Consider the following 13,556-nt stretch of genomic DNA (forward strand, 5'->3'; position numbering starts at 1 on the left):
TCTGGTCAAAAAAATTTTGGTCATAAAAATTTTGGCCCAAAAAATTTTGGTCAAAAAAATTTGAGTCAGAAAAATTTTCAGAAAAAAATTTTAGGTCAAACAAATTTGGCCCAAAAAATTTTGGGAAAAAAATTTTTGGTCAAAAAAATTTTGGTCAAAAAAATTTTGGTCAAAAAATTTTTGGTCAAAAAAATTTTGGTCAAAAAAAATTTCGAAAAAAAAATTTTGGTCAAAAAAACTTTGGTCCAAAAAATGTTTGGTCAAAAAAAATCTTAGTCAAAAAAATTTTCAGAAAAAAATTTTAGGTCAAAAAAATTTTGGGCAAAAAAATTTTGGGAAAAAATTTTTGGTCAAAAAAATTTTGGTAAAAAAAATTTTGGTCCAAAAAATTTTGGTCAAAAAAATTTTGGTCAAAAATATTTTGGGAAAATAATTTTGGTCCAAAAAATTTTTGGTAAAAAAAATTTTGGTCAAAAAAATTTTGGCCCAAAAAATTTTGGTCAAAAAAATTGTGGTCAAAAAAATTTGGCAAAAAAATTTTGTCAAAAAAATTTAGAGAAAAAAAATTTGGGAAAAAAATTTTTCTCCAAAAAATTTTGGTCAAAAAATTGATTAAAAAAATTTTGGTCAAAAAAATTTGGGTCAAAAAAATTTTGGCCAAAAAAATTTTGGGGAAAAAGTTTTGGAAAAAAAAATTTTGATCAAAAAAAAATTGGGAAAAAAAATTTTGCGAAAAAAAATTTTGGTGTGAAGTGGTTAATAGTTTAATTCTTTATAATTACGCAAAAATGGCAAGCTGTGCATAACAATTATTTTTTAATATTAATATTAATTAATTTCGAATTTAATGAATTTTAAATAATTAATTTAAAATATCCATTCAGTGGTTTATTTGTGCAACTCGACGGCTGTTGGTTCTATGTTTCGTAGTCGAGCTCGCAATAGCGTGCGAAAGATGACCAGAACAGTCAAGTCGCCAAGGCGTTATCTATCGCCATATGCAATATGCAAACTTTGAACAAATTTTTTGCTATCTTTTAGTGTTTTCAGCATATCACGGATAGTCTCTCTAATTATAGTCATAGTCCTGACACGCAAGAACGTGCCCACGTTGCACGCTTAATTTTTCTGTATTTTATATATTTTTAAAAACATGTTTGTAATTTTGATGAAAATATATTTTGTACGCGTATATTTTGTCCTCATTTCATTTATTCAAATTAATCATCAGGTTCATCTTTTCTATTTGTACTACTTATATCGAATTATTTCATATACCACGTCACCATTGACATTTATATAAAAATGACCGTTATCGTGATGCTATTGGGTTCAGCACAAAATCTTAAAAAAAAAAAACTGCCATATAAAAAATGTTAAAAAAAAAAAAAAACGATTTTTCTGCTCTCCTGAGCGTAGGATGCTGTGCGATAAGTAAGAGTCGAATGTAGGGTATTTTATTCAATTTCTTATTTTAAATAAGTTACAGTTATGAAATTACAGTATTGTGTTATTTATGTTATATATTTTTATATTATGTAATATAAAAGAACAAAATCGTTTTGTAAGTGATGTTATATTTCATAAATATATCATAATATTAATAATATTAACGTATAGAAATATAATTTCCTATAAAACGTTAATGTAAATTTAACCTCATAATGCGTTTACTAAAAACGATATTATACAAAAAATACATCATAACAAATTTCTAATTTCAAAAATATAAAATTCTGCATAAAAATATAAATATTCTGCACAAAATAGAGATAATTACTTTTTATGCAATTCTTCAATATATTATTATTTATTATTTAATAAATATCTATTATTTAATTCTAACAATACCTATTCATATAATAGTTCCTAGATGTGAATTACACTTCATCGATTTTATGTAGAATGTAAGCTTTAAGTTTGAAACATATTTTTGCTGTACTTTTAAATCTATGTGGTTTATATAAGTATCTATTAAACCAAGCTTTCGCAAGAATTAGATTATATTGTATGGCATTCGAAATAAAATTAAACTGTGAAATTATAGTCTATATAAACCAAATTAGCTATCTTATTGTCATAAATGGTTTGAAAACTTCTGATGTAGGATTATCAGTTCCGCTTAGACTGCCATATGGATCTAAAGGAGCATGCACTCGAACCTGTATTGAAAATAATTATCTACTATATTATATATATATATATATATATATATAATATATATATATATATATATAAATATATATATATATGTTATATTAATATATATATTAATAATATACCTGTCTCATATGAGTATCCCTGCCGTTTTGGTGATTACTGACCACAGCAATTTGAAGCATAAAAGTTTTAATTGGACGATCCTCGGCATCTTTGATCGGCACTACTACCCAACCTAAAACGTATTTATGTTTTACTGATATTTTCTAATATTAAAACATTCATTCTAATAAAAAACAATCAATAAAAAATAAATTATTTTTTGAGTGGTTAAAAATATTCGAAGTGGATTTATTACACATTATTGAAAATTGAACACGTCAACGCGGTTGAAGTATTCTTTAAAAGCAAATTTTCAAAAATCAATAATATTTATAATTGAGCCAGTTTTTGTAGGACTTTAATTGTTTAGTATATTCATTAAGACCAAGTACTCTATCGTTATACCAAGTAAATCGTATAATTTTAATTTTAATAACTTTAAAAGAACTACTCATTTTCACAAACTTTGATGAATTTTTAAAATTAAACTACTTGTGGAAAGGCATTGATATTTCAGTAAGTTGTATAAGACCATGATATATATCGCCAAAAAATGTTCCATGAAAATCGGCTTACATTTTTTTTTTCAACGGGTAATTACAAGAAAACGGCTCGGTAGATTTTCACCTAAAACTAATCAGTATGATTCTGAACTAATATCTTTCGTACAGTTTTTGATTTGATTCAAAGATTTAACACTTTTTTCCATTTCCAAATTACAAAGAAACGGCTTGGCAGATCGTCGCACAAACGATACTCCTCATCGTGATACATCAAATGGCTTTTAAATTTCTGAAATCGGTGCAGGCGTTTTTGAGAAAACGTCGATGAAAGGTCTAATTTTGACAAATGCCAAAACAACGATACTAATGTTTGCAAACTTTAAAGAATTTTTAAAACTAAAGGACTTGTCATAGGGCCGTAATATTTTAGTGTGATCTATTAGACTATGGTATCCACCGTCAAAAAAAAAATCATAAAAATCGTCGAAAAAAAATTTTCAACGCTTTATTACAAGAAAACGGCCCGGCCGATCTGTACCAAAAACTCATCAGCACGATTCCCAACAAATATTATTCGAACGGTTTTTGAATTTCAAAATCGATTCAAAACTGTGGGCTAAAACGTGGACGAATTTTTTTTCCCTTTTGTGCTATTTACGAAGAAACGGCTTGGCTGATCGTCGCGGAAAATTGAACGCTGGTCCTCATCGCAATACGTCGAATGGCTTTTAAATTTTTGAAATCGATCCAGCCGTTTTTGGGAAAACGTCGATTTACAGCAAATTTGGTCTCATTCGATTCAGAATGTCTTTTGAAACGTCGAGAAAACAAAATTAGCGAATCGGATTTTTTGATAAAAACATAAGCATCTCCTTAGGGAATTTAATAATAATATATTTGATATCAAACATTTCCAATAAATTATAAAAAAATTAATTAATTTCAATATTTATTTGTATCTTTTGCCATTTTCGAACTACATATTTTTTTATAATTTGAAGATTTTGTAAAAAATGATACTGTTATTTATTCACGTTGAATAAATTTACGTTATCAATTATATATAAACACTAATCAAAAACAAAATTTAAAGAAATGATGCCCTATATTTTGATATTTCAAACAAACTAGCTAATACACACATAAAATTTAGCTTTGATCATAAAACGAATGTTCCCATCTTTATTTCTAGATTTCCATTGTAGACATAGATTACTAAGAGTTTTTAACTGTTACATACATTTTGTAGTGATATATTTTGACAGTGAAAGAATGAAAATGTAATTATAGATACATACACATACGTTCTCCAAATTTGGTCTCAAACGATTAAGAATGACTTGAAACTACGCGAAAACACAATTAGCAAATCGGATTCCCTGGCAAAAACACTATCTTGTCATTCAGGAACTTAATATATATGATTATTAATTATTATATTAATTATATTAATTATATATGGTTATTAATTGTATAATACGAATGACTAAAATAATAATAATTATAATAATTAATTAAATATTAAATAAATAAATATTTTTTTAATTCATTGAGCAAAATAATTAGAATGACGTATCATTTGTACATGTATATTCATTTATTTATTTAGTACATTTTTATATTTTTAATAATCATTTTTTAAAATAAACTTTTGAATAAATCAAATGGCAATTCAATTTTTTGTATCAAGTTGAAAGACATTTTCAAAAATGTCGATCCTGATTATTTCTTGTTCTTGGATTTACATCTCATCCATTTTATTTTTACCTGCTGTCAGCTCTTTGGAGTTCAATTATAACAGGACAGTAGGAACTGTACTTTTCAGCGAATTGGATTTATCGCGATTGTGCTGGTCCAGGGAGGATATTGCACTATTAGAAGCGAGAATGGTTTTACAGGTGAATTTCATTCGCGATGTTCGATTTACGACTAATTACATAAATTATTATCCTTAAAAATCGATAACGTGATTATGGGGTTACACCAATGTAGAAGCCTAAAAAAACGTATGTTTTTAGCATTTTTTTCGGGCGGAAGAAAATTTAATAAAATAATGATATTAAAGATAGTTATTTGTTGTACTTTAAAGTAACAGAATAAAATATAATTGTAAAAAAAAAATAAAAACGACGGATCCACAGCCATTTCGTCGAGCCGCGTCAAATTGGAGGCGCTCCACAGCACGCAAAATAACTACAGCAATTTTAATTTTTTTCATTTGATTTTTTTACAGTATATTTAAAATAACATTTTTAAGTGCCCATCGTAGCGGATTTGAAAAATATCGATTTTTGTTCTTTTGGCGAGCACTTTATTCAAAATCGTTGAATTTCAACGAAAAAAGTGGATAGTAAATTGTTAATAATTGATGAACAAATTAATATATATATATAAGATGTCCTACGATGGGCACTTAAAAATGTGATTTTAAATATACTGTAAAAAAATCAAATGAAAATAATTCAAATTGTTGTAGTTATTTTGCGTGCCGCGTTGTAAAATCGTGTTTGAAGAAAAACGCGTTTAAAGTTTTGAAATAAATTATAGATAAGAAAAAATTAAAAAAAAATATCAGTTTATTATTTTTTACTATTAATCTGATATCCCAGTAACATACAGATGCCTTTTTATTTTTATAATTTTTTTCTTATTTTCTTCCTTTGATGATTTTATATTAGAGCGTCCTACTTTTGGCACATCCGTCAAAAACCGTTCGGCAAGACATTTATAATCGACTTTAAGACAAAAATTACATGTTTAGATGCCAATATTAATCTCCAAAACTATTTTCATTTATAAAATATTGCTTAGGCCATCGTCGAAATTATCCCCAGCAATATCAGCCGCAATATAGTCAACCCTTATATGTGTTGACTCTGCACTGATCATCTATAGGTTAAAAATGCTTTTACAGTTAATTTATGCAATATAAATGTTTAAAAATAACATATATTAGTATATTTCAGAAGATACACGCTGTCATTTTTCTTTATAATTTTTTTTGTTAATGAATTTGAGCGGTGTCGGTTCGGAGCAGCCCGACGCGCATGGAAAAAAGCTCATAATTACAAATAAAAAATAAAGTTTTAGGTATGGAATATTTTTCCTCATATTCTAAAAGGTTCAAAGTATATTTTAAGCCTAAAAAAATCTTTTTGGTTTTTCGAAAAATCTACAATGGTGTAACCCCTTAATGAGCGCCCCCTTATGGAGTTTTGTAAAAACTTGAATTTGTTGAGATTTAAAATATGCATCGTCAAGTTAAAAATGTATATATAATAACCAAAACAAGTATTCGTGGCTAAAAATGCTTTTACTCTTTACAATTTACGCTTTTATCCAACTACGATCAATATATTGAACCACAGCATATTGATCAACTACAAATTTTCGACTTCATGTTGCATTTCTTAGGAATCTGGTGAAACTAGGTTTTCACCAAACAATGTACTAATACAACTTCTAATAGATTTCAGTACACTATTGCTGCTTTTTCCCATTTCTATTGGATAACGTTTCAAACTAGAGACAAGCATTTTTCGGTTTACTTTTTAACACCGTGAGAGTAATGAAATTTGATTTATACAAGAACGACGAATTAACCAATTGTAGGATTGAACAATTGTTCAATCTCTCCTCTTGTCATTTCCCAAATAGGAAAACCCACTTATTATATATTTACTATTGACTTCACACTGCGCCCAGAACTTCATTCTAAATTTGACTGATCCATTTGGTATATTTTGTATAAATCTGCATCTACATTTCCCAAATAAGATTATTTTCCAAATTGACCGGTTGCAGTAGTTAGGCCTCATAACGATTTTTTTCCAAAAATTGAAAAAATAATTAAAATCAAAGAGTGAAGAAAATATTATTAGTATGTTCTAATAATTGTCATATAGTTTGATATTGGTATTTTAACGTTTAAAAACGAAAAAAGTTATACACAAAAATTGAATTGGTTCAGGATTCACACGTTATTGAGTTATATGGAATGGAGCAACTGTTTTTGGTAAAACGCCTACAAAAACTCAATATCTAACTCATATACACAGAGTTTTTCCAATTTTCGTTACAATGTCCTGAAACATTAAAAAAGTAGGATTTTCTGGCGCTAACGTAAATTATTCCTTCAAAAAGTTAGTATAAAATTTATTTAAAAAGATATAACTTTTAGAGTTTTACCTCAGTTATGTGGTTCAAACATATTCCTTTCTTTACAAAATAAAAATTTTAATATGTGAATTATAAACATATTTGAGTTAAGTTAGATTTCATATTTTATTGATATTATTCGAACTTATGATAATTACAAACTTTCAGGATCTATTACCGGACGCTATGATTTTTTCAGTTCAAGATGAAACCTACGTGCAAATGCTCCTGGAGTATTTTCATGAAGTGTTTGGAATTATTCAAAGAATAGCGTCGGGAAGACCCAAACATCTCATGCTAATGACAGCATCCGATATTGTAGCTGGTAAAATATACAAGTTAAACAATATCAATTTCAACACTAGACATATCCATTTCAGAAAAAAATTCCAATATTGATAATAATAAATGAAACTTTCATGAATCGTTTAACACTTTGGGGACGGCTGTCCACCTCAGTGGACAAACATACTGTCTGAGGCACAGGCTATTTTATAAACAATGACTCAGTTTGCATCGAAAAGTTGAATAAATTACATATAGCAGTGATAAACAGTATTGTATTTTGAAAATAATTTTAAATTATTTTAGTAGTATTTCTAGCCTTATTCTTTGCTATATGGTCTTTTTTTAATATTTAAAACGACCGAGCGCTTTTAAATATGGCAAAACGACTAGTAAATTTTGAATTAAATTAAAGTTCTTCTATCGATTTCCGACGTTATTTTGAAAAATAAAATGCAATTACACAATTTGGAAGGGGTGTCATCCCCCCGGGGGGTGATGGCGCAACCCAAATTGTTTTCACTTCCGAACTTGAGGGTAAGATGAACCTAATTCCAAAATTTCATTCAAGTTGGAGCAGAGTAAAAAAATTCAGACCTAAAACGCTCCGTTTACTGCACTATATATAAGTATTTGTGACATTATTTTTATCAGGTTATCTCCATTCGTTTGTTATACCGCTAACAAAGCGTGCGTTCTATTCTGGTACTGTGAGCTACGCGGGCGTGAGAAAGCTCTTCGATCTTTTAGACGAGCTCAAGACATTTCTCAGGACGAACGGAAAAGGATGGATGAGGCAGGAGACGGATTTTACTAACATTCCACTTATTGTAAATATTCCTATAACTAGTTTTAAGTAGCATTACCTTTAATCAACTTAATAAGAAATGAGATACAGCTATGGTAAAAATGTTTAACTGTTCCACTAAAAATTAAATTAGTGGTGTATAGCAAGGTGCCTTAAGGCAAATTGCTGGAATTTCCCGTACCGTAACGAAATGTTCGAGCAATGTTAAATGTTTTCATATAGATTATTATAAATGAAGTCAAAAATATGTACAGTAGAATCCGCTTAGTATGACATCGAAGGGACGTCGAAATCTCGTCATACTAACCGGTCGTCATACAAAACATAATGAAGAAAAACTTTTTAATATGTAAATTTGTTACATGTTTCAGTAATTTAAAAAAAAGCCTATACATACATTTTAATTAAAAATAAAAATGACATATTAAAGTTTAATATAAAATAAAATTGGCATAGGGTAAGGTGGGGCACAAAGGTCCAATTTGACTTTCAGTAATTATACTGTCTAAACCCAATGAACAACCTTGCAACACATAACACACATCAAACAAGCATCTATCGAACTATGTACAGAAAAAAATTCACATAATTCTTATTTATATAAATATTATTTTTTTTACTATTTTTTTTTTAAATTTGGTATCTGATCCATTTTACCTCACATACGGGCTAAATTGGGACAACCAGGGGGCAAGCAGATGCAATTTCTTCTATTAAATTTTAAGTAAAGGGATTTTACGCTACATTATTGAACCAATGCAAAATATTAATTCTGTGGGTACATTTGTTACAAAGATAACACAGTATATTGCATTGATATGCTATTGGTCAGAAATATTCATCAGACGAGCCGGAATAACAATTTATTTAATTAATCTCTTGTAAAATTGCTTTTTTAAAAAACTTTACTATTTTATCGCTTACACCTTTGCCAAAGTAAAGGTTCTGCTGGTCCTTTTTATCCCACTCATATGGTGCTTATCTTCTGATAGCAGAGTCATAAGAATAAAGGTGATGGCTGGTTATGAATTTATACATTTTTTGCCCTCTACTATCAAATATTTTTGTTAAAAAAAGTCTAATTTTATTTGTTTACGAGATATCCGTGGTGGACCATTAATAATTGGTCTACTCTACCCATAAACATACAAATGTGATTTTCTAATGTAAGTAATCAGTAATTTTTGATCTATTTCTTTACATAATTTTATTGTAAAAACAGTCCCTAGTGCTATTGTGCATAAAAGACATAGCAATTGCTTTCGTAGACTTGGCCACATCATGTAAAATTATAATTGGACATAATTTTTTGCAAAAATGGGTCATTATAAGCGACATGTCAATGTAAGCGATGTCAATATATCCGACTAGGCAGCTGTTTTTTTAAGGAATTTTATATGGAAACCAAACTTCTTAGTGCGATTACGTCATTATAAGCGGTTGTCAATATATCCGGCGCCATACTAATCGGATTCTATTGTACATATTTACAAATTTATTATTATTTAATTAACTTATTATATTGTACAAATCTGAATTATTTTCGATATACAAAAAAAAAACTTTTTCGAAAAAAAATAATTTTGAAATAAAAAAAAATCCGAAAGCAATTGTTTGGCAACACAAGCAGTTAATTTTAATCGGATGCTTAGTTCTCTCAAAAATTACCATTTTTTGTACATTTAGCCCTGTATCTTCGAAATGGTTCAACCCACATTAGCCAAAAACAAATCAACCATTCTTCCCATCATTATGAATAGAACGTTTTTTGAATCATTTAAATCGGATACTCCGTTCTCTCATAAACTCGATATCTATTTTCTGCACTCCTTATCAATAGGAATTGAATGTTTTTGAACCATTTAAATCTGTTGATCGTTAAAATGCGGACAAAACACACACACACGCACATTCATTTAATCTTAGGTATGCCAAAATGTTCAGAAATCTCTGAAACGTAAAGATATGTAAAAAATTCATTTCTGTTTTTCGGTCCATTACTATAACTACGGGAAGTTAACAATGCGATTTCTAATTGGTGATAGCGAATCGGATTTTTGATGAAAATATAAACTTCTCCTTCGGGAAGTTAATAATATATTTTTCTAGGCAAAACCATTACCGTCATCACAAGCATCTAGAAATAATCGGACATGCAAGGGCCTAATTCTTTACTCAAAACCAGTACACAAAGAAACTAATTTCGGAAGTAAGTACTGATAAATATTTAACAAGTTAATATGATAAATTGATACAAATGAAAAATGATTCTATATAACATTGATGTATTTTATTCGTTCTAGGCCAGAATGAATTTGGAGGAAAAAATAGGCTGAAAGATCCAGGAGATGCTATAATACCAATTCCGTATTTAGATTCTAAAATTGCACCCTGTTCTGTAGCTTTGCCTTTCAAAAGATTGGGACTTAGAAATCTTCATAAAGAAGTAATAAAACGAATTGAATATCAATTCAACCAATATTTTTAATTTTTATAAAATTATTATTATAATGCATATTATCACTTATTGATTTAACTTTAGGCGCATTTGGAAACTGCGTAGAATAAATATGCTACTTATGTGATAAAATGCAATATTAATAATAGTAATATTGAACTAGAAACTTTAGGTTTTATTGACATTAGAAGAAAATTCAATAACTATTTTTTATTTGTATTCTATATTAAATATTTTCGAATGATAATTGAAATTGTAGGGATCAGCATACGTATTAGTAAAGTACTATGCGGCTGCAGTAAGTTGTTTGAAGGCTATGCCAACAGTAACTGCAGCAGATGTGCGCCTGTACCACCGAAGATTTCATGCTTGGTTAGTTTCTGATGTAATACCATTGTTACAAGATGGCCACTGGTATCCAGGATTTGGAGGAGTTCTTAGAATAATGGAAACCCTCAGTAGACTTGGACTCAGTAAGAATTATGAAAGTAGAATTAATTTATATAGGTGTTGGAATCACTTCGCATCGTTGTTTTTCCAAAGTTTCGTGATTTATTATGAGAGTATCATTACAGTAACGTTAATCAAAGTATTGTCCATCGTTATATATCTTAGCCATCTTCCTGGTAAAGCTTTCCAAATTCGATGAATGAATTGATGCAATTCTTGATCATCTCAAAGTTCTCGAAGTGCTACTGTGTGACAAGCCATGCACAAACAAATGACAATCGGATAGAGCCATATCTGGTAAACTTCCCATTTCAGCTTTTCCAAATAAATTTTCGCGTAACTTTATAACATAGGGTGGTCTTGCATTACCATGAATCAAAATTACATTGGCGATCTTTGTATTCTTTTTTTCGGACCGTCTAAAAGTCGACTCCAATCGATTTGGACAACTCTTCGCACAAGTCTTAATCGAGCAACGTCAAGAAAAATTCATTCATCTTCCAAGTCAAGTTTCCCATTTTCGAACTGCGTAAACCACGCGTTAAAAAATGTTCACTGAATACTTCCACTAAAATACAATATCTTTCAGAGCCCTTTTTCTTCATACTTAAAATAGTGAAATAACGCCCATCAAGCCAAACATCAACATGTTGATACTACACAATATTTGCTACAAACTCAATAACAAAATGCTATATATTGGTACAAATGTACTATATCACTAGCTTCCAAAAAAATATTTACTTTTGGATATGTGACTATGAACAGTTAGCTAACGCTGTATTGTGTAAGGGATCGTTCAAGTAAGCAGATTTATTACACTTAATTACCCCCCCCCCATCCCCCTTGTCAGCAAAAGTAAGCAAAGCACTTACCCCCTACCCCCATGCTTACGTAAACATTTTGCAATTAATGTAAAAAAATAAAAGCACTACCTATGACGTAATCATCATTCAGACTCCCCTGGCCCCCATGTCAACCCAAAATAACAGATCAACAACTCCCCCGCCCCCCTATATTCCTTACGTAATACTTGAACGGCCCCTAAGATGCTACGAATTAATTAAAACACCTAATATTATTTAATTAATTTTGGCTAATTTTATTAAATTCCCGAAGGAGAAGTTCGTTTTACTCAGTATAACTAAAAATCACTCAAATAAATATATCAATTTCTTATTGATTATTACATATGTCGGGAAGTACATGTAAATTGCCTTAAAGCCAAATCACACTATTTTTAAAAGATAATTAAGGTAAGACATACTTGCCTTACAATTAGAAGCGTATGAAAATATTTGAATAAATGAACTATAGCAATACAGGGTATAAGTTTCAAGTCTTATATATTGTACAATGTTGCAAAAGCTTAGATTATTGAATTTTCGTAAAAGGCATTTCAAATAACAAACATTAAGAACATTTGTTATGCTATAAGAAGAATTTCATCTTCTACATGGCATACGTTTAATAAGCATATTATTAACATAATATGAATTAGACAGAAGATTTGAAGTAAATAACCAAAAGTAATTAATTTCAGAAGATAGAAATACAGGCGAATACGCTATAATGCCCAAATCCAAGAGTGGTTCAGATCCATTAAAAGACAACGCATATAACAAAAATAAAGCAAGTCAGGTAAACAATTTACTTTTTTATTTTATAAATTTGTTAAATTGACATGAAATTAATTTATATATATTAAAAATTATAAAAAAATATTATATTCAAAATTTGAATCGTCTCACTTTTAAGAGACTTGCCAATTTCAAGTAAATCGGTCCAATAGAGAAATCGTGTGGTGAAAGAGCCCTAACGCCAAAAATAAATTAAATTTTGGAAAATATAAAAAACACGTTTTTTAATTCTAGACTAAAATACCCTCTTAATGATAAATTATTCTATAGGTTGGACAACAAGGTTATGGGACACCCAAACCCGGCGAAGTAGATTCCGTAATAACAGTGCCAGAAGGAATCGATCCAGCTGATCGTTCTACAACCGGAAAACCTAAAACAACAACAAAAACTACAACTACTGAAGAAACAAAACCATCAACAGTAGCACCACCTATGAATACCGAACCTCAATTAAATGAATCCCATTTTTATTTGTCTCAAGCCAACTTTGATACAAATTCATACAAATTTTGCTGGATGTATGTCCTCTACGGGTTATTGTTCTTCATCTTATTGTTACTCATTCTGTGCTGCCTCTTACTGTTATGCAGGTATAATTATAAATAAAATATTGAGAAGGTATTAGGTATAGAACCGTAGCTTAAGAACCATAATACAGATACGAAAATAAATGCTTTGGGCGGGCAATTTTGATATGTGATCGATGCTCAATTTAATCAATACAATACAAAGCAATTTAATCATACTATCACCAAAATACTTAATTACAGATACTGCTTGGCATGTGTAAAAAAGAGAAGGTCGCCTAAATATTGCAAATTAGGCGAGGAAGAGTGCACCATACACTGCTTGGAAGATGGTTTGCTGGATCTAGACGAGAGACCTGAACAATTATGCGGCAAAGGTTGTGAAGCAAAAGCTAACAAAACTAAAATAATTCGAGCATTAAAATCATGCCAAAATGAGAAAGGTTCTAAACAATCGAAGTT

General features: G+C 29.4%; 1 protein-coding gene across 1 annotated transcript in view; it reads right to left on the reverse strand.

The window, feature by feature from the left end:
- Window positions 1-1,874: 1,874 nt before the first annotated feature.
- LOC113387028 (anaphase-promoting complex subunit 10) overlaps window positions 1,875-13,556 on the reverse strand; it is a 23,628-nt gene continuing 11,946 nt past the window's right edge. The window contains exons 5-6 of the mRNA XM_026624785.1: window positions 2,283-2,395; window positions 1,875-2,162 (exon numbers count right to left, since the gene is read on the reverse strand). Coding sequence (XP_026480570.1) covers window positions 2,067-2,162; window positions 2,283-2,395 — 209 coding nt within the window. The 3' untranslated portion in view covers window positions 1,875-2,066. The remainder of the gene's footprint in view (window positions 2,163-2,282; window positions 2,396-13,556) is intronic.

This window comes from Ctenocephalides felis, unplaced genomic scaffold (genome assembly GCF_003426905.1).
Source record: "Ctenocephalides felis isolate EL2017-DRISC unplaced genomic scaffold, ASM342690v1 CF-g0.4_SCAFFOLD_03571, whole genome shotgun sequence".
Taxonomy (NCBI): domain Eukaryota; kingdom Metazoa; phylum Arthropoda; class Insecta; order Siphonaptera; family Pulicidae; genus Ctenocephalides; species Ctenocephalides felis.